The sequence below is a fragment of the Crocodylus porosus genome, unplaced genomic scaffold (genome assembly GCF_001723895.1).
Source record: "Crocodylus porosus isolate Cpor-Errol unplaced genomic scaffold, CroPor_comp1, whole genome shotgun sequence".
In the NCBI taxonomy this organism is placed as follows: domain Eukaryota; kingdom Metazoa; phylum Chordata; order Crocodylia; family Crocodylidae; genus Crocodylus; species Crocodylus porosus.
Genome location: NW_017728943.1, coordinates 123,046,856 through 123,069,172, shown reverse-complemented (window position 1 = coordinate 123,069,172; position 22,317 = coordinate 123,046,856). Strand labels below are relative to the sequence as shown.

Below are 22,317 nucleotides of genomic sequence, written 5' to 3'. Positions count from 1 at the left end.
GGAATCCTGATGCCAAGTGTGGGGATGTAAGTGTCTCGGACTTCCCGATGGCCTTAAGAGGGGCCCCCTCAAGTGACAGCCAGTGGTAGACCTTCCATATAGCTAGGCAGCACCACAACATAGCCTGACGTTAGGGTGGAAAAGTTAGTTAGTGCTTTCACAATGACTGCAGCCCTGGACCTTGGCTGCTGCTAATCCAGGTGATACCATTTAGGAAGGTTGGCAGAAGCCTGCAGTCCCTGCCTGCACCTACCCAATTGGCACCTTCAAGCCAGACTGCAGAGATCCATGGATCTTAAATGCTGCCAACCCAAATGATGCCTTAAGGGAGGACCAGAAGCCCACGAACCTGACCACTGTCAACACAAATGGTGCTTTAAGGGTGGACAGCATAGACTTTTGGCCCTGCCCACTGCTGACTCTTTCCCCCTCCCTTCTTTTAAGGGCCATACCCTTGCTTGATGTTTAATGGGGACTGTAGGTACATGAAAGTCCCACAGTCACAAAGCAAATGGCCAAGTGCTGAATTCCCGTAGTGAGGTGGGCAGCAGCCCTTGCAGCTTGGGCACAGAGGCACACTACACAGTGCTTGGGAACAGAGGGTGTAAGGAGCTCCACAACTTGACCTCTCCCTGCTTGTGCTAGCTGCCTGGGGCTTGATGGTCTTCCCCACCAGGCAGTCCCAAATCCAACTTGGGTTTGCTAGTATTATACCACAGTACCAGCAATTCTTTTCTTATTTTTATTTATTTACATTTTTTACTTGCCCTGGACTGATGAGGGCAAACTACAAGCAATGCCTATAGGACATGAGGACCCACACCACTCTCCCCATGGTATTATGGTAGCATATGTCACTTTAATACCATGTGGCAATGGCTGTAGCTGGCAACCAAAGCTACTAACAGTTTTTCACTGTATCTACCACTGGACATCTGCTCAGTACTCCCCCAGCTGGCTGCAGTGAGCACCAGATTTAGAGGACACTGCTTGTGTTGGCCTGCAGCAGGATCCACAGGCAGGTACTGGGCTCAGTCCTGCTATGACTGATGACCAGACCAATGGTGCATCTGAAGGCTATTTTGAGGGATGGGTAACAAAGATACTACCTTGGAATAGAAATTAGTAGCAAGCTCTTCACTAGATACAAATACTTCCCGTGCTCATGAAAAGTAAATCCCAAAAGCTAATTTGAAGCAGGAAATAAAAACTGCACTACCAGTAACAAATTCAGCGAGGGCTCAAATGAAAAATGTGAAATTGTATTGGAATATTGATCTTTACAAAGAAGGTACCTGTAAAATTTATTTTTTACAGATTGTTTTAGAACATCATACATCAAAAGAGGCTATAAGCCACATCACAGGAATACTAACCATGTTGGAAGTAGTGGTTTAAACTGTCTGACAGGCTTGCAAACAGCAAAATTTGCACTGTTCTTATGAGGTTCCCCGAAACATTTCACAATTATCATGTGAGACATGAGAGAGTCTTTATCTAGAGGCATGGCATGTCTATTTCTGCCCATCTGAGCCACATGTGTCAGACTAAATTATCTCGAGTCTATGGAAACTTGCCACTCTTAACAAGGGTGAAGTGGTGTTTCCAGGCTGTTTCATTTCTAGCTTGTCTTCTTGAACTCAAACTTGTTTTTGAAAATGCTACTTAAAACCAATCTTTGGGGCGGGGGGGGAGAGGGGGTTGTCTTGGTTTTTTCCAAATTCTTTCTTGATTGAATGTAGCAAACTAACATCATGCATTAAGTGCAAGTGTTGGCGAGTGCCTTGTTAGTCACATGGATAATAACCACCTAGTAACACCAAGTTTTCAGAACTACAGCTAGCAATCTTGAATTATTAAGCATGGCAGCAATAAAACACTGGCTGATACAGAGCAGAGAAGTCCAGGTTTGTTCATTTGAATACCTAGGACTAGTATGTACTGAAGCTTCAGATGCTACTATCTGGTATGTTTTCAGCTGTGTATTTCAATGGATGCTGAGGTGGAAACTTGTTAAGTAACTTCTTAGTTAGGTGGAAATAGAGCATCTCTATTCACTTACTTTCTAGAAGGCACTCTGACTGTAAGTGTGTCAGGCATTGGAACAGGCTACCCAGTTGTGGAGTCTGCCTGGCTACTTTAAAAAGCAGATTAGACACTTGGGTGGGATGTTTTAGATCCTGCCTTGTGCAGTGGGCTGGACTAGACCTTGTGAGGTCTCTTCCAGCCCTACTTTCCTATGAACAAGATGAGATGGGTTGAAAGTTTTGTAAGCAGCCATTTCAAATGCTGCCATTAAAAGAACAGATGTCACTACATGTACAGCTAGGCTTACAAGTAAGGTAAGCAAAACTTGAATATCTTAATACTCTACTGCAGTGATTCTCAATCAGGGTAACTTATCTTTTCCAGGGTGCTGCACAATGTTAGGCACACAAAACATCTTTCATAAGAGAAACCCAGATTTCAAGTAGTGAGTCATAATGTTAAAAGCATTCTGACCTGCTGTGGTCCTTTGAACTCTTTTTGTAGTTGAAAAGTTGCTCTCTCTTTTTTTCCTGTAGCCTAAAAAAACCAAAATGAAAACTAAGAACTGGCACTTTCTGAGGGGTGCTTCAAGTGCAACAAGGTTGAGAACCTCTGTTACTGACCTGAACATCAAGTTTCTTGCAGCAGAATTAGATCTTGCTGTCAGTTGCTTATGTAGATGTTGCTCTTCAGTCTTATAACAATAAATAGCATAAGCCTAAATAGCATAAGCCCTGTTAGCTGGCTCTCATCAAAATGCTGACAAGCAACAGTGAAAATACAAGAAACCGAGAAATTGTTTCTGGTGGAGAAATGCCAAAGTGTACGTCTTGATAGATGCAGGTTTTCCTTTATCTTGGCAGTAATCTTCCTGGAGGGAGGAAAGAACAATTACTGTTCACCTGAGTCTAGTCTGTGGGCAGCTGTGTCCCAGAGAATTCAGGCCTTTTGCATGGGTGTCAAAGATTTGGCCCTCAGTCTTTATCATCTGCCCCTTGGTATGCTGTTCACATGTCTTGGATGGGACTTGTGCACTGCATGGGGAGTGTGGCACTTGATGAGACTGGCACCCTCTGGCAAACTGCAAGCTAAGGCTAAGGTAATGAAGCTGCATCAGTGATGGACTTAAGGGATGATGACAGGATCACTCTACCTGTATGTTGTTTTTTCTTTAAAGGCTTTATCAACCAGAAAACTAACTTCTTATTTCTCTCTTCAGAGGACTGGAAGAGGGAGCAGATATTTCAAAACTCAAGCTGTACTGAGGTGCCTGTGTTGGCTTATCACAGGTTTCACAAAAAACTTTATCAGCAGTTTAGTAAATTGATTGCCTTTTGCTATTGAAGCAGTCATGGCATTAATTTTTCTTCTCTTGAACAGACATAATTATATTGTATGTGCTGGGCTTGTATACCAACTGCACTACACACCTCTTCACAAAACTGTGAAGCACTACTGTATTGTTTCCCTGATGCACAAGAGCAGTGGTTTTCTAAGTTCTTGAAGCCACCAAACCCGTATCCTAGCTCCAAGGGCCATGTGAGCTGATGTAGATCCAGGCAACTTAGGCTGGCAATGGTGGTGGTACACCACCTCCCAACCCACTCTTCACAAGCTTTGAAGGTAATGGTAATCTCTGACCTATTGCAGAACCCCAGAGTTCATGGGAAATGGGTTGAAAACCACAGCACTAGAGGGAGCTCAGTCTTCTATGTTGTTTCCTAACTCTTACCAACTGTAACTATTTCTTCCCTTCCCCTGACACTGAGATGAGAAGGCAATTTTAAGGGTAGTTCTGTTCGTGTAGCTCTCCAGAAAAGGTTTAGAAGCACCCCATGGATCTTCATTCTCTCTCACAAAGTCCCATAACCCTCCAAGCCCTATTAAACACCTCTATTCAGTATGCAGCAGCAACACCCATGTGTTGTTAAAACATGGAGACTTCTAGTAAAAGTACGGCCATAGTGCTGATTTAGATTCTACCCACACGCATACTACTAGCTTCCTGGAAGGGATGGCTATGTTTTGGGAAGAAGAGAAAGGAGGGGAGGTAGGAAATAGAAAAGTGTTGCTTAGCATTATGGTACTCTACTTTTGAATGGTGGAGAGTAGCCTTGCAATATAGCCTTGTACACTTACTGAGATGACCTTCAAGGTAATTAACTTACTTAGGTATATTTCAGCACATGTTGGATGACTTTTTTTTTTTTTTTGTAGTCAGTTGAGGTGGTATGTTGGAGACTGAGTGTGTTGGTTTATGTGAGTCTATAGAGTAAATGGCAGCAGAGAAAAACTTTTGGATTTTCTGAATATTCAAAGCTGGCACTTGGATTTAAGCACATTGTTTTATTAAATAATGAGGATTACTTTAATATAAGAGAACAAACTGTGCTGTGTGGGAGCAGGCCCCTTCATAAAATAGGTTTGCCTCCTTCAGGAGGAAAGGAAGTAGAATAAAATCTGCCTACAATAGCTCAAAGCAAGCTGTATAAAGAAATAGTACTTTTTCTTACTGCCAGGGTAGATAAAAATCAATGATTTTTTTTTTTTTTTAAATAAAAAAAAACAAACCTCAGATCTTTATTATTTTAAATCAGATTTTTTTTTAATCTTATTTAATTTTTTTAAGATGTTTTAAAAAACCCTGTATATAAAAAGGATTTAATTTAAAATAGCTTTGTGCTCAAAGAGATCATCATGGAATAGAGGTTATAATTTCTAATTTATACTATTTGAGACGCACATTCATGTAACCTTTTTAGAAAAATATAAATATTATAAATGGGTCACAGCAGGCCATGGACTATATTGGGGCCGCAACGTTGTGGGGTTCCCAGCAGCTCCTCTATAAATTAATAAAGACTAAAGAAAACCACTGTACCCAATTGGTGCTTATTGTAAAGATCCCATCAAGCATCTGAGAGAACTGAAAGTAAGCATCAAACTGTGGATTTGTCTGCAGCAACAACATCCTTGTTAACAGCAGTGTATGGAGATGAGAGAGAAAAGACCTGATTTACCTATCCATCAGCACTCTTGTCTCTGCAAGCTTGTGTTCACAGAGTTGAGCCCTTTCCTTCCTCTAAAAGTGTAAAGTTTGAAGAAGTTTCATAGTTTGTAGGGTCAGAAGGGACCTGAGCAGATCGTCAAGTCCGACCCCCTGCCTTGGCAGGAAAAAGTACTGGGGTCAAACGACCCCTGCAAAGTGTATGTCTAACACGATTTCAATCTCTGCGGCACACGAGCTTTAGCACGTGTCATTCCCAAGATCAACAAACTTATTCAGTACTGTCCACCAAATGTCAGTAGGCCTTGTTCTACAGAATTGGGTCCTGAGGGCTTAGTACCGCTCCCACACACTAGGATTGGATTCGGGGGACCCAGGACTCCTGCCGCTGCCATGCCCTGGGACTGGGTCCCAGGAAACCAGAGCCAACCACCCCTTCCACACTGGGATTAAGGCTCAGGGACCCAGAGCCACCCCCTCCCAGCCCTCCACATCCAGATTGGGCTATGGGAGTCAACAGTGCTCTCACCTGGCCCTGTGCACTAGGTCGGGCTGGGAGGTGGAGTGGGGATCAGGGAGGGCAGGGGTTGGTTTGGCAAGGGCATTGTTCATCTGGGGGTGGAGGGGTAGGGGGTAAAAATAGCTTTTGGTCCGGAGGAGGCAGACCCCTGATCCTGTCAACCCCTCCCCCACAGAGGTGCCAGCCCCCCAATTCCCACCAATGTCTACCCATAAAGCCACCAGCCTCCCTGATCTGCCCATCCCTCCCCTCCCTCTCCAAATTACTTAAATTAATAGAGAATATCAAACAACAAGAACACATTTTTTGTAGAAAACAAGGATTAAATTGAGGCTTCCTGGCCAGTGGTTTTTAAATCTATTTGAATTGAATTAAATCAAATCCACCCTGCTTACCACCCCCACACCCCTCCCCACCTCCTTGGCAGTACTGCAGCTGGAAAACTAGTCTAAACTTTTCCTGTTTTCATGTTCATTTTAACATTCTCTTAGCAGCTACATCACCTTCAAACAAAGTGTGGAGAACTTGAATGTAACAGAAATCAAATGGTGGTTCTCTAGTTTATAAGCTTATGACTAGAGCTTTAAACTTGTCATGTAATTTTTGTAACATCATGGCTATAATGAACACACTGGTAATTAAATGGGAATTCTGTCAAACTGATCATGTGTCTCTAATCTCTTTACTGCTACATAAATACTTCCCAGAAACTTTGGCTTTAGTCTTTCAGTGAATTACTTCTGCAACTTTTTATACATGTAGTAAAGGAACTGAGTAAAATGAGTCTGAAGACAAAACTCTTTAAAGATTGCTTTAAGATGTGGCCCAGACTGCTCTCCGAACAGGTCGCAGAGATCCAGTTGATCAGTGTTCTTTTCATTAGGGGTGCACAATAGTTTTTATTATTATTATTATTATTATTATTATTATTATTATTATTATTATTATTATTATTATTATTATTATACCAATGGCCAATTATTAACCAGCTGTATAAGCCAATACTGATCCAATAGCCCGTACGCAGCACGGCAGCGTCCAGCCAGTAAGTCTGTTGCGGGGAGAGGGGCACATGGGAGGGAAGGGGTATGGAGGGTGCAGACTGGGGCCCCCCCCCATGGGGAGGGAATGGGGCTGTGGTAGGGGTGGGTGCTGCCCAGCTGGGGCAGGGCAAAGGACAGTCACAGGTGGTTCATCTGGGGGCATTGGAGGTGGGACACTCCCTTCCACTGAATGCATTCTAGGCGGAGGCATGAGGGCATCTGCTCCCCCCCCCCCGAATTTGCATGCACAGCAATGGCAGGCTGCCTGCTGTGGGCTCAGGGCAAGGAGCTGCCCTGGTCTTTCTGTCGGGGGGGCCTGGGCCAGGGCCAGGGCTGTGGTGAGGGCAGGCCAGGTGGTGGTGGCACTGAAAGGAGGGCTACAGGTTAGGCTACAGCCACCCCAAAATTTGCCATAGTTTCCCTTCTCAGTGCTGTCTCCACCCACCCCGAGTGCAGCTGCAGCACAGCACCTGGCCCTGAGCCCTCAGCAGAGACCCTGCTTCTACCCTGTACACAAATCCAGGGGGCACATGCTCCCCCATGTGTCCCCCAGGGGTGCATGTAGTGGTGAGAGCTGCCCCCCCTGCCCTGCCTGGGCAATACCTGCCTCTGCCTCTGTCCCACTCTCTTTCACCATGGGGGGCCTTGATCTGCCCCCTCTCTGGTTCCTTCCCCCTACCCCGTGACCTACTGGCTGGATGCTGGTTTCCCAGCTGGCTGCATGCATGCTGTGACTGCACATGGCATTTAATGGTGGCATGTATTGGTTAAACCAGCCCCAAAAATGCCAATTGCCGATGCAAGGAAAATTGACATGATTGGTGCCAATCTGATATGGACAGATATATTGGTGGATTTCTAATATTTATAAGTCTGTGTCAGACCCACTGCTGGAGAGATGTCCTCCTTTCTGTCTCCAAAGCCTCTGCTTCTGTAACTTGGTCTCTTCTCTTTGGCTCTCTGAGGTTCAAATTCTCTAACTTTACTTGCCATGGGTAAAAACTTGGTCTGTGTTTAAAATTGGTTGCTGAAGGTACAGTTCATTTGGCAGTTTTCTGCTTTTTTAGGCCTGCTGACTGCAAAGTGGTAGGGCAGTTATGGAGTTCGACATCACTCTAAGGAAGTCTTCTTGACTCCTACTAACAGTGAAGTGTTTCTTTGGAATAAGGAAACAGTATCATCTTTTCTTGGGGGTGCTTAGCTTTACTTCAGAACCTCTTTTTTTGGTAGCTTTCCCAAGCATCTGCTGCTGTAGCAGCAGTAAGCATGGCCGAGAATAACAAACTGCTCCATTAACACTGAATAAAAGTTGGAGAAAACCAAAGTCATGGTCTCCTATACCTAAAAGCACTGTTCCAAAGTTGGTGTAGTTTTCCCATTAGACTTGGGTGCATGCTTTTTAAAATCAGTTGACAAAAATAGTTTAACTCCTATTTTTATTCTTTTTAGCCATCTTTGACCTTCAGGGTATGAAAAGCTAGTGGCATGTTCCTAAGCTCTGATACTAGAAGACTACCTCATTTTGAATGCCTGTGTGTTCTTGCTGGGTTTTGGCTCCCTCCATTGGTTTATGTATCTGTCTATGGGTACATCTGGCTTTCTTCAGAGACTATAAGCCCCCCTAGATTTGTTCAGCTTTCCTTTTGAAGTAGTAAATGGGAAGCCTAAGAGGAGGAACTATTTTTCAGCAATTTGTACCACTTCAGTTTAATATCACTCCCATAAAAGAATCTGCTTAAGAGTGCTTAAGACCCCCTCATGTGGGCAGTTGTTTAGTATAAATTCACAGCCTGTCCCCATGTCTCAGTGGGTATAAGACATGGGAAGTACTGGCAGAAGGAGATCAGTGGAGAAAACAATGTCATGCTTTAATAGGCCATCTTCATGAACAGCTAGACTCTGAATTGCATTTCTTTAAGGGATATACAAAGGAGACAAATCCATTAGTTACATTCCTTATTCCTAAACCAGAACTTTAGGTATAATTAGTGGAGAGAGAACGCTTAAAGTTTTTAAGGAAGCTTTTGTTTTGCAGAGTTTAATTTCATAGTTTCAAACTTAACATCACTTGGTTTGTCCCTTCCCCCTTCTTCCCCCCCATCCCCCCACCAGCAGAGATTTTTGTATGGCTGTGTTCGCAGGGGATTTAAATCCCGCCCCCCCCAAACTTATGAAATACAAGAAACAGCCTCTAAAGATGCAGATTTTTGTGAAACTGACCAAATCCCATCCAGTAACTTTTATATAAAAGATAAAATGGATGTATACTCTCATACTTTAAAACATAGTACAAGCAGCTCGCTGAGGACTTGTAGCGAGAACAAAGTTCACAACTTATTGAACTTCAAGGGGCATTCTAGCATGGTTAATGTAATATTTCTGGAGCTAATGACCATGTATAAAGTTGAACTAGTCATGTTTGCCACTAATACCAACTGCCATAAAATGAGGGAATGTACCTGCTATGGGTTGGGGCCAGAGCTACCCGTGCCAGCTGTGCATGTCATCACGAAGTAAATACTGCAAGCCATACCTGATGCTGAAGAAACTAGTTTGAATGCGTGAAGAAGTTTAGATGACAAATTCAACATGCAGAAAAACTGTACAGACTTCAACTTGGTGCTCCTACTGTCATCCTGCAGCGTACAGAAGTAGACTAGGCTTTAGCTAGACATGGCTCTAGTATAATCATTGGCTTCTATTGGAGAGGCTACTGTTTTTGCATGCTAGGCTTCCCTGACAAAAACGGTTCTATAATTCAGTGGTCAAATAGAAAAGATGTAAAAGGCGTGTAGAACAGAATGACTTGTTTGCTGCTTTTGTCCTCTGTTCCCATAACTGTGCAGCAAACCTTAAATTCTGCCTTCCTGAAGCTTTTTTTTTTTTTGACCTGCCTGAACGAGGGCCAATCAGAAACGGAAAAAGCATTGTGTTTGGAAATTGGCTGTTCTGTCACGGAAGGCCTGTCATGAAAAGGGTGAAAATGAAGGTCAAAATATGGTGCAGCAAATTTAAAAATACTATCAGGGACTTTTTTCAAGAAATCTGACTAGATTCTAGGTATTGGAACTTTTCACTGCAGGACTATTGCAACAACGAGCTCTTCTGTTAACTACAAAACTTCTTGGGTAGTCTCCCCATGTGGGAACTAAATATGATTATATACTTGATACATGCTGAAAGCCTGCTTACAATCTACTAGTTTTGCTTACTAGTAGATGGTCCAGGATACAATGGCTTTACTCTGATATATCACAGATTTTTTTCAGAGAGTCATGATTTTCTTTGGAAATAAACTTCTAATATTAAAGAGAACCACTTTTTTTGAGAAATCGCTATTGGTTCTCATCTCTTGAAAAACCAGTAGTCTCCTTCACCTGGTGTTGGTAACATCCGTAGCGTGATTTCACAAGCATCTCTTTTGGTAGCGTTCCATCTTTTAAATGATATCACTTCTAGCAGAATGCAGACCATTTCAAACATGCCATTATTTTGGAAGATAATCCAGAGGGGGGAAGCAAAATGGGCCTAAACATGTTGGAACAAGGCTTTCGCCACATGTGGATGGTGCCAAATCCTGCAATAAATGTTTTGGTTGACAGTCCACCTGTAGTTAGAGGGGCCTTGCAATTGGTACAGGAAAGGCATTCCACTCTGAAAAAACACTATTGAGATCAGGGATTATCTGCTTCTGCAAATGATGTATTGAGCATGACACTAAAGTGAATGTGGTATGGGGATGGCTCTTAGAAGAAAAAAGCAGGGCAGCATTTTAGGGGACAAGACTGACAAAGATTAAAACTGAATTAGCACAGATGAGTGGTGTCTAAATTTATGGGAGTGGGAGATGGAAAATATTCTTGGCAGCTTTCCTTTGGACTTTATCAGGAGCAAAACTTGAGTGTGCTGTTTGGATACCGATTGTGCTGAGTGGTACCCATGGTATGGATACTTGTTCTAGTGTCCAGTAGTCAGACTGAACAGAAGTTGATTCTGCAATAAAAATAGGGTTTTTTTCCCTTAAATATCAAAGGTATACTGAATCTTGACGTCTTATACTGCCTGTATGATTTTTATAATGTTTCTGGTTTAAGGCTTTGCATTTATGTGGTCATTTGCACTGAGTAGCTTGTGCACTGGGGAAGATGGGGTTAATAGGCCCCTCTCTAGGACCTAGAGCTGCCCTACCTGCAGGAGGAGACAGGATGCACCTCCAACAACGAAGAATTAAATAGCCTTGTGGGAGGTGGGCTTTGCAAACATCCCTTGTCAGAAGACTCCTTGCTGCCTGGGAAAGATTAAGGGAAAGAGGAAGCTTAGCATAAAACTGAACAGCAGAAAAGGAGGGTGTCTTTCTGAGGGCTAAAGAGACTGGAGAGATGACAATGGAGCTTGCTTTTGGGTGCTCAGGGCTGTGTAGACTGGAAAAGGGTGACTGCTTAAATCTTTGGAGGGGCTAGAACTGCTTGCTATGCTATCTTGCCCAATAAAGGCCTTCTCACTTAAAGAAGAGCAGTCTTTGTCTTTAGGATTTTGGAGCATTCTTTCACCCTTTGAGAGAGAGGCTTACCTTCTAGTTCAGCTCCTGAAGAGGCAAAGTCCCCTGAGGGAAGGCCATGGGTAACTAAGGAGAGTTGGAGACTGAATGGCCAGGTCAAGACTGGGGGTTAGATTGAACTAGGACTTGCCCCACTTCAAAAGCTATGCCTGGGCTGGCTTCAGAGGCTACATAAAGCGGACAGTCCCAAGTAAGTGCTTCCCTGGGGAGTCCCTGACAACCAGCTATACTCTATTTCTTCAAAATAAAGAGGGGGTACACCTAAAATTTATCCGGCCTTAACATGGCTCACTTACACAAAACTAGCTGTTCAAGGTAAAAGTCTCCTTTTTCGCAAGCACCTTCTAATTTTATAATGGAAAAATGACTTTGTGCAGTATGGGTATGCACTTTATTTGCTTATGATGTGCACCACTTCACTGGAATTTTGGTGGCATGTATTAAACAAGGCAATGTAAGGAGCAGGGAACCTGTAGGAGCCAAATGGCCTATTAAACTGTCTGGGCAGCCAGTGGTGCCTGCTGACTTTCAGCTGAGAGCCCACCTGGCTTGAAGAGAAGAGGGGTGACATGGATAGCTTGGCTCCAGCAGAATTGGCCCTCAGTTGGATTTGCAGATGCTGCTGGCTACCTATTTGGCTAGAGAAGAGGGTCTAGGCTGTCTTTGCTCAGCCACTACTACCTGCTGAGTCAGCTGAGGGCTGATCTTGCCAGAGCTGAACTGCCTGGCCCCTCTCCTGGAGCAGAGTGGGCAGTGAGCAGTACCTGCCATGTCCTGCAGCTAAGGAATTACAAGAGTTGCAGGTATTTTACCTTGCAACAGCTGCCTGTCTTCCTTGCAAAAATACCATACTTACTAGTATTTGCAAGGAAAAAGCTCTTCTTTATTCTGCCTTTTGAAAACCAGGTGCATGGCTTTATTCAGTGGCATGTGAGAATACAGTAATATAGTCCTCAATCCAATCTGTTCCACTTGATCAATTAAATAACCTAAATCTCTGCAGAGAAGATTTCTAAATTTAGAGTATATTTATGGCTCCTAATAACACAAAAGAATCCAGCTACTTACAACATGAAGGCAGATTTTGCTACTGCTGTGTGGCACACTTGTAACTAAGCAATCATTGGCATGAGTTATAACAAGTTTGTGCATTTTTACTAAAATGGTGTCATTTATTTTGGCACAAGAGACTGTTTTATTGACTCCAAATTTTAGTTTGAGGCAGTGTACCCTTCAGTTGAGCTGCTATGGAATTGTCTCACTAAGTAAAGGAAGATTTAAAATAGCTAAGCTTCATTATCTAAGCAATTCTAAAGGCACATACTATGAGAGTAGAGTTGGCAAATTTCTAATAAATATTTACCTCAGGTATTTAAATACTGAAGGAACTATGTTGATTTATTTGCATATGGCCAGCACTTGTTTTTTATACTAATTGATTAATTTAAAACACTACCCTGCAAACTAATGGCACTTCGAACACACCTTTCCATATAGCACAACTTGTCATACTTAATGGTACAAACTCCCGTTTAATAACACTAAAGCATAGGGATGGAATTGCCTGGGAAAACGTCACTATCTAAAACTAATTTGCAAAACCCAGTTTAAGTTTGGAAATATTCAACTGAGTTGCTATTGCCACACCATAAACTTATCCAGTTGCAAGACCCTGGAGCACACTAGGTTCAGGGTGCAGCTTAAAGCTTTATGGTTGTATGCATGTAGTGCCATGGGCATGCAAACTGGCAGTATTTCCCAACTCTTCCAAAATACTGTGGCTACGCTGCATCAAATTCTGGCAGCCTAGGTAGAAAAGAGCAGTGGAAACAGCGCTTGGAAGAATGAACATTTAATATCTGTGTTAGAGCAAGTTGCCCGAGCCAAAGACCAGTTGGCTGTTCCGTATGGGCTGAATTGCCTGGAAAAATACCATTGCATGTTTTGAGTACTTTTCTAACCCACCCTAACTAGCACCCCTACTTAGGTTGGTTGTTTGAAAGGGCTTTCTTATTTTGCCCTTAACTTTGTTCAGTACAGAAAAGCTTTGCAGTTCTCTCTTTACCCAGTTCCATCCTTGGGAATGTGTTGCCTCTTGTCTTTTTTGGAGGATATTGGACTTTAGGAGAATAAGCTTGCTTTACAACTTTGGGACTTTAACATCGTCTAGATTCTATGTGACCCTTTTTTTGGTAGCTCTACCCTTTTTGTGTGGAGCCAGTTGATGGCATTTGGACTTAAGAGAGACAGAGAATGAAGACAGTTTCTTCTCTCAACTAGCTTGCATGGTCTCTGACAGAGACTCTTGTGTTTGTCTTCTGTTCATGTGTTAATTATCCTATTGGAGTAGTGCATCTTCTGGCTTTTTTTCCTTTTTTTTAAATAAAGTCCAGACAGATGGTTCTTGGGGTCTCTGTTGCATTTACTGCTGACTCCAGGTTATATTAACAGCTGCTTAGCTGGCATTTTTTTAAATCCTAGGAAACTCCTATTGGGAATGAGCTCATCACAGACTGCAGTGAAGTACTGATTTTATTAAAATGGGGAGATTGTGCTGATATTATTTTAGTGAGCAAAACAAATGGCTCTGTTCCCTTTTTTTTTTAAATGAGCTGAACAGTACTGCCAATATTTTTTTCTTGACTGAGAAGAGCAGTCTCTCTCCCCTCCTTTCCCACACTGTACCTGGCTGGAGATAACAGATTTTTACTTCAACTTCAACTTCATTTACTGAAAAAGTAGTAAGACGGATGCCTCTTAAAGATTACTCAAGTGAGTGTAGTGCTTTACTAGTAGATACAGATTCCCATCTCATTGACTACCTCTTGTTTCTGAGCTTGCATAACACTTAAACTGAACTAGCTGCACAGTAAATCTATAGAAGAGGAGCTTGTGGGATCTCTGAGCGTGTTCTCTCTAATCTTCATTTGATTTGGTAAAATTGGTCTAGCTTTAGTAGAAGATCAACCACTAAAAGACATTGCTAGAGTTCTGTAGGATGCAAGCTATGCACTGTTGTTCAAATCTGAGTTGAAAATCACTGGCTCTTACTATTGGCAGAGATGCTCCTAATACCAACCAGCGTGTGGTCCAAATCCTCTGTTTGCTCATCCAACACTTTCACCCCTTTTTAGAAATTGATCACATCTTGTAAATCAGGTACTGGCTTATCTAGCCCTCTGTTTCAATGGGGTGGATGAGTGTGTGTGAGACCAAGTCTTACTGATTACTTTTTTGTCTTTCAGGCCAAGAACGATTTGGTAACATGACAAGAGTTTACTATAAGGAGGCTGTTGGTGCTTTTGTGGTCTTTGATGTTACAAGGGGTTCCACTTTTGAGGCTGTTTCAAAGTGGAAACATGACTTGGACAGTAAAGTGCTACTTCCAAATGGCAGTCCCATCCCTGCAGTTCTTCTTGCAAACAAGTGTGACCAGAAAAAAGACAATGGCCAGACTCCTTCTCAAATGGACCAGTTCTGCAGGGAAGGTGGTTTTGTTGGATGGTTTGAAACCTCTGCCAAGGTGAGTAGTTTAATAAAACAAATGTGTTTAAAAATCTCTTGAGAGATCAAAGAAAAAAACAAATCCTAGTTAAGTTCATAAATAAGCATGGGCAGGAGTATGGAGTACAGGACACTTGCCTACACTACCTGTTCTAGCAGAGACTGGAAGAACTGTTTTAATAAATGTATTCCTTTACTGAGAGACTTGCAAAATGTGTTAATTATACTGAATGAGGGTTGATGCAAGTGAGCTAAATGCTTTGAAATATCAGAATAATGGTGAGAAGTATTCAGTCTTTTTTTGTAGAACTTCATTTGTTGAATTACAGTTACACTCGGACCATATAAAACAAGATGATTCAGGAGGCAAGACCTGCTTTATCAACTTCTGACCCTGTTTTGGGACTTCTTTTTTTCTAAGTAATCTGTCAAATGTTTCTGGTATATGACTTGTACATTGATCCTGTGCTCTTTATATGCAGTCTAATTGAACTGAGGCAGTGTAAAGCCCCTAACTTAATTTGTGAGGAGAATGACCGAAAACAACTGTTATAATGGTTATGGTGTGGACAAGTAATTGACAGCAGTTTTACAGGGCTTCTGTCTCCCAGTTAAAATGCAGAACAAACCAAAATACCAGTTTACTTGGTTGCATTTACTTGACGTGCATGTTCACTGAAAATAATTATTGGGAACTCCAAACTTTGTAACCTATAGCTTAAATGAGGGAAGAATGATATCTGACTTGTAAAACGGCACAACAGGAATGAAGTTGTAAAAACCAGTCAGTGTGTTTACCAAAGAGGTAAATGTCTTCCAAAAGCCTCTAGATGAGTCACTTGGCAATTTTTACAGAATTCTAGTTAATATTTAAATTTTCCACATTAGCCTACTGGTGTAGTACCTGAATATTGTCAGCCTGTGGCAAACCCTCAAGCTTTCTAAAAGGCTTCATAGACTCTGGCTCTTCTCCTTTTTCATTTTAGTAGCTTTATAGATAATTCAGACTCAAGTTGGCTTTTTTTTTTTTTTTTTAATCTGGTACTTACAAGCTGCATTTTTATAATACAGCCAATAGAGAACTCAAACCACAAAGCCTCTCATGTCCTTCCCTTTTGCTTGCTCACTTCCCCTTCAACTGTCACATGAGAGAGAGACCGGGGGTGGGGGGGAACAGACTTAAATGTGAGATGGCTGTTCCCAGCAACTGGAAGTGGTTGGAAAGGGTTGGTTTGGGGTGGGGTTGGGGAAGCCATGGGGCAAACAGAAACCTACAAGAGGGGAGTAGATAGAGCATGGAACATGCGTTTAAATGCAAGGAGTAATTCAGAGAGGACGTCTGCTTTTCTGAACAAAAGAAGCTTGAGCAATGAGGTGCAAAGAAGTCTGGGAAGAGGCTATACTAGTTCAGACCAGAAAAATATGACTCTTGTTGAAAGACCTCAAGAGCAGTCCGTTTTTACAGGGAGCTTTGCCAGCAGAATGATCAACTTCCTTTTTAAACTTGTATGGCAGAGTAAAAGCTTTTTTCAGTCTGAAATTTTAATTACAGGCAGTGCTTCTTCCCACTTGAAACTTCAGTTGCCTTATGATGTGAACCAGTAAACTTAGCAGTTTACTAATAACACTGTAATGCATCATGAAATAGTGTGTCTAGAGTTCTTGGAGTGAAGAACACTTCAACAAATAAGGTGCAGTTACCCAAAGCATGAGCTGAACAACAGTATGTTCTGCAGCAGTGAAAGGAACTGCAGTTATCCTGTTAGTACAGTAAGCAAGAGGTATCTTGGCAGGAACCTAATCAAGAAGTCCTAACAAACACTTGAAAGCCTAGTTGAACTGACTAGATCTCAAAGATTATATGCAGAGCCTCCTATTAAAATACATACTCTAGCGTGAGCTATGGTTAAACTGTTTTAAAGTCCCATAAAACATAGCCAACCATTTGGGTTCTTTTGTGGGGCATTTGAAATGGAAAACTTAAAGAAACAGTACGGTCTGAATGTGAGCACTGTTTTCTTTTCAAATCGTCCCATAAAGGTTGCCTTCAATTTGGTGTTCTGATTTTAAGTAGACAGTTTATGGTACTCTGTGTGTGTGTGTGTGGTGTGTGTGTGTGTGTTTTGAGAGCAGATATTAGTGTTAAAATGGTCTCTGCAAGGTCATGTGCTCTCTTGTGGTAGAGTGGCAAGCTTCATTTGGACAGGTAGGGGACACAATGCCTGGATGACCCAGATAGTCACAACTATCTCCAGTTCCCAGTGGACTTGCACTCCACTGAAAATGGACCAGGAAGTCGGGCATTCATCCTCCAGCAGCAAGAAAGGAGTCTAGATAAAAGTCTGATAACTTGAGGTTTCCAGTCCCCTGGCTTCAGTGCAGTAAGCTGGAGAGTGTTGAGCCCCTGGTTCCTGGGCAGTCCTTGTGGAGTCACAAACAAGAAATAGCATGGCTTCCTGCTAGGTCACCTTGTGTGCTAAGTTCTGTTGCACGTGCTTGTTTCATTAGTTTGTTTTAACCAATTTCTAATGAAACACTTTGCATTCACCAAAATGGTACTTTTCAGCAAAACAAATGATCAGAAAATTCCCATACAAGCACCCACTTCCTCTACAACTTTGAGCCGTAAATAAGTAGGACTGTTTGGATTCAGAGTTTTGGCTCTGTGTCCACTTAAGTTTTGAATCTGAAACTGCAGTTCAAAAGTTCAAATCTAGCCTTTTAATAAGAGCCTGTGAACAGCTCCAATTTAACTAAAAATCTTTTTTTATTTCATATTGACATGGAATTTTAGGCTGAAGACAATATGATAAGCCTTGGGTGGCACCATCTCTGGTACAGAAAATGGCTCTGAGTTTAACTCTCTTGGTTCTTTCATTGGTAATTCTGGTGCTAGTGCAACAGAACTCGGTAGTTTCCTGTCAGGATACCTTGTGGACTCTTTCCTGGCTCTCCTACCATAAGAATTTGCTGTTGCTGATGCCTGCCTTCTTTCCTGCTTTTGTCTCAGATGAAGCTAATGATGAGGTGATCCTCTTTGGTCTTTCTTAAAACTGTGGTGTAGGGCTATATGCAAGGTTGGTCTGTCAGAATAATGCATTAGTACAACTTTTTAAAATTGAAATTTACAGCCATACGTGCTAGTGATGTGTACTGCATTCTATTCTGGGTGGTGCAAGAGTTGAACAATGTACCAACTCACTACCTCAAACCTTTTAAAAATGGAAAGCATGTAACTGGAAAGGGAGCAACTAAGCAATACATAACCATGGCTATCCACCATGTCTTTTGCCTATTTCTAGTCTCCAAATATATATGGTTCTCTTGGCTTTTGCTGCCCTATATAGTATGAGTACAGATCATGTTTTCTGCTTTTGCCTTTTGCCGTGTGTGTGGCTAGTTCTAAATGCATGCTAGTCTAGTGTTACTTTTAAATTAAGCTTTTGGGTTTATTTCTGAGCCAAATTTAGTTGTGTTCCAAAGTCACTCTTTCTCCTACTCTTTTTGCTGAGTGGGTAGATACCTGGGGGAGAGAATGGATATTCTTAGGGGATTTTTTGGCCCCTAAACACTTATCAAAGCTTTCTGACTCCTCATTTGCATGACTGGATGGGTGCATGCTCCAAAATGAAGGATGCTAACTTAATTGCTTTCCCTTTGTCCTGAACCAATAAGTGCTATATACTGTCATCTGCTGGTGGTATAGGTGGGTGAATATCCAGTTTCTGCAGTTACGGATTGCTGTAATTGCAGTACTTGTGTAAGCCAAGCATGATTCTCTGAATAGAAACTACCAGTCCACTTCAGTTTTACTAGGGTAAACATTGGACAGAATACCTCCACTTATAAAATTGGTGAATTTTCCCCTTTGCTACAGAGAGAATCTACAGCGAGATTTGGATCAACCTTTTCATGTGCTTATGAAAGGACTTCTAACACTTTTTCTTCTGTGAAGCTACATCATGAATAGATCTCTATCTAAGCTGCTGCCTGTCAGTTGCACTGTTTTGCAACTGCAAAGAATTGGCATTTGTCAGACTTGTAACTGATTTTTATATATGATTAACTTTATCTCCCATCTTTTTCTTTAGGACAATATCAACATAGATGAAGCTGCTAGGTTCCTGGTGGAAAATATACTTGCCAACTACAGGAGTTTTCCTAATGAAGACAACGATGTGAGCAAGCTAAAACTGGACCCAGATCCCTTGAAAGCAGAGAGTAAATCACAGTGCTGCTAATGTTACTGTAACTGTATGCGAATTCAATGGAATGAGCAGCAAGACTTGTTACTCAGCTCAGACTACTCCTATGGTGCTGCATTATGACAATCAAGTGGGGTGTTCTGTTTTCTATAGGTGATATTGAGATGTTTATACATCTTGTTTGGTATGAAACTGTGTATTGCCATTCATCCTTTAGTAAAACAGCAGTTACAGCTCTAGTATTCAGACTAACCACTTTGACAAAAAAAGAAGATGGTTTACACTTAAAGGAATAAAAGTAACCTTCAGTTTGAGTTGCAGTTTCTAGGATGAATATCACGTTCCATTCCAGAAATGCAGAACGCACCTGCCTTCGGTTGAATTAGTACTTTTTTTTTCTCTGCCGTGAGTTCCTTCCTTGTCCCCAACAACCTCTTCTTCCTGCATGCCTCTTTCTACTGATGCACACATTTCTGACTGTTCACTACCACTGGGGTTCCCTAACAGCCTTCAAGGAGCCATCCAGTCCAGTACTGCCTGGATATAGATGCATGCCTTAATCTGTAAACAGTCACAAAGTCAAATGAGCACACTGCTGGCAAGTTAGAGGAACAGGATGGGAAAACAAGTGTCATGCATAGTAGGGAAGTGCAGTAGACACTAAAAGTGCTTTGCCGCTAGAGCATATTTTGCTTCAAATGCTGTCACTATATTTGGAGTATATTTTCTTAGTCAAACACTTGCCTTTCTCTTAGTTGGCCTGCACAATTAACATATTTTAAGGAATGTCACCCATGTGCATAATAATTTTTAAATAGCCAGACACATTCATGCACTAACACTTTTTTGCAAAATATTGTCTTTAACTTCATATGGGGATATTGAAAATGAAACTACTACACCCTTTGGTTACTTATCTTAAATACTGTTAAGTCTGCATTCATTCTCTCTTTGTAGTTGAGCCTTCTGAATATTACCAAATGTGCAAGAGGGATGTCTAGAGATTATAGTAAGAAAGAATAACTGCTCTTAAAGACTTTTTCACTAGTTTTGATACTCTGTTCATTTATTTAATAGAGGCTTTCACTAATTAAGAATGCTGCACTTAATTTACGCATGAAGAGTGAAAACGGATGTTCAGTTTGGAACTTGGATATAACAGGAAGTTCTAAAATTGTTACCAAGTGAGGAAGCTAATCTACATTGGTTTACCTCTGTCTATTCCTGGTGGCAGGCAAAATACTTGACTCTTCCTCATAACATCTTTTTTTCCAGATCTGGGGAGCATCAGCTTGCTGACTTGAAGGTGTAACATCTTCGGTATCTGGTGATCTTGTATTAATTGTACTCTGCTTCTTCACTGGCTTGGGCTGCATTTTTGGCTAGGCATCCAAAATGCTGCTGATGTCAGAAGTCTCTTGCCTGGTCTGTTGAAAGTGCAAAGTAGGTCATAAACTCTGTTCATGTGTTGGTTTAAATGCACTAGACTATTTATGACTACTTTTTTTTCTAAGCTACTTTTTTGAGATAAATACACCTAAATTGGTTAATGTGTTTCTTTTGTGAAATAAATGTCTTGCACATTCAAGTTGTCAAAGTTGTCAAAAGCCTACAATTTATAGAGACGCTTTCACTGAAGCAAACTTCCTTCTAATCCACTGGCTGTTGCATAAAGTCCATCCCTGGTGTATAATGCTATATAACATTACACACAGAATTGCAGCTGGATTGTGGTGGCTTCAGTCCTTGGTTTGTTCTCGATTACTAACCTGGCCATTCTCTTGCATATTTAGCCTGTCTTTCTGAAGGAGGATGAACTTTGAAAGAATATCCCTGCTCCCTATTAAAGAAGAGTCATTTTAGGGGAATGCTATTCTCTGAAATACTTGCACTACAAATGGGGCTGGGGGGCGTTCCACACTTTAATTCATACAGCATACCAGTTTTTCAAGACCATCAAAATCTGTGCTAAGCATAAGCTGTAAAATCCTACTGGTTATAGGAGCATACAAGAAAAATGTACCAGCTACATGCATAACCAAAGTGCCTTTAACTGGTCAGTAAGATGCATGATGTCCTATTAGTTGATGCTGTTTAAGTTATGTGCAATACTGAGAGAACCAGGTCTTGTTTGATTGTTTTCATGCCGACGTGGTTTCAAATATGTATAATATTACTGATATGAAGTAGTATACCAACTTGTGTGCAGTAGGTATGGCCTGTTAAATGTTTAAAAGCCAGTCAATTGGGTAACAACAGTGCCAGCTCACAAGAATGAATTCGAAATAAAGTGAGGAAAAATGTAAAAACAAAACCAGAAGAAATCTTGCTTAAGGAGAAATGGTGTCTGTAATTTCCAAAACATCTGCTTTATGGAATAACTGCTAATGGGGAAAAGTATAGCTGTGTGTGCATGCACACTTTTTATTATTATTTTGCTATAACATTATTGCTTTTTTTTTTTTTTTTTCTTGGAAAACAAAGCATTTGATTAAAAAATGATCATATTCATTTCAAGGTATCAGTCTTAAACCACAGAATAACTTCAATAAGTGTTGCAGTGTCAAGACTTCTTGAAACGAACTATTAAATACTTTGACCTGCTTTTTTGGTAAACGGTCATAAAAAAAATAGTTTATTTGGTATAGTTCTTAGTTTCAGCAGTTTTTAAAAATATTTTATTGAGGACCTTGGATTGATGGAATTAAAAACTTTAGATGGCTTTGAAACCACTTGCATGAATGTCAAAACCAAACTCAAATACAGCCATATAAAAGGAGGCTAGTTACAGAGCTGAGGTTTGATTGCAATGAAGTAGCTGAGATTAAAAAAATATGTTCAAAATAAAGTGAGTGAATGGCTTAAAAAAACAGGCCTGAGACAAGTTGTTATCCTTGTACTTTTGTATTGATAATGCTGCGGATCAGTCTGAGACTTCTATTCCTAATGGTATGCTAGGTGTAACTTGACATTTTGGTACAGTATCTTGGTTTAATGGGAAATAGAAGGAGGCTTTGAACAGATTTTTAAAAATTTATTATTTTAAGTTGGGGGAGTTAAGTGCAACTGACTGCTTGTGACTGGAGTACTGAATTTCTGTAGTGAATAAATACTATTTTGAAATAGTTGGATGAATCAGTTAAGCAAACTTTCAGCTGCTGTTATTTGGTATGTATATCATCAAAATGGGCCCCAAAATGTAAGTTGCTATCTTTTACACTTCGTATTGCCAAAACTTAAAACAAAATGAAAATGATTGCAAACCTTGTGTTTCACTACTGGATTAAGTAGTTACTGGCCTAAATGTCACTCTTCTGATGACCCTTTCCTTCGACTCCCCTTAAACTACACAACAATGCAAAGAAGTGTTATCCTTGTGCCATTTTTTTTATAGCAGCACAAGGTTGCAAGCAAACACTTTCTTGCACCCGGTCACATTCTAAGTGGCCAAA

At 41.2% G+C, this 22,317-nt stretch overlaps 1 protein-coding gene across 1 annotated transcript in view; it reads left to right on the top strand.

Moving 5' to 3' along the window:
* RAB32 (RAB32, member RAS oncogene family) overlaps positions 1 to 20,255 on the top strand; it is a 44,198-nt gene extending 23,943 nt beyond the window's left edge. Inside the window, exons 2-3 of the mRNA XM_019550122.1 lie at positions 14,402 to 14,679; positions 18,752 to 20,255. Coding sequence (XP_019405667.1) covers positions 14,402 to 14,679; positions 18,752 to 18,901 — 428 coding nt within the window. The 3' untranslated portion in view covers positions 18,902 to 20,255. The remainder of the gene's footprint in view (positions 1 to 14,401; positions 14,680 to 18,751) is intronic.
* Positions 20,256 to 22,317: the final 2,062 nt, after the last annotated feature.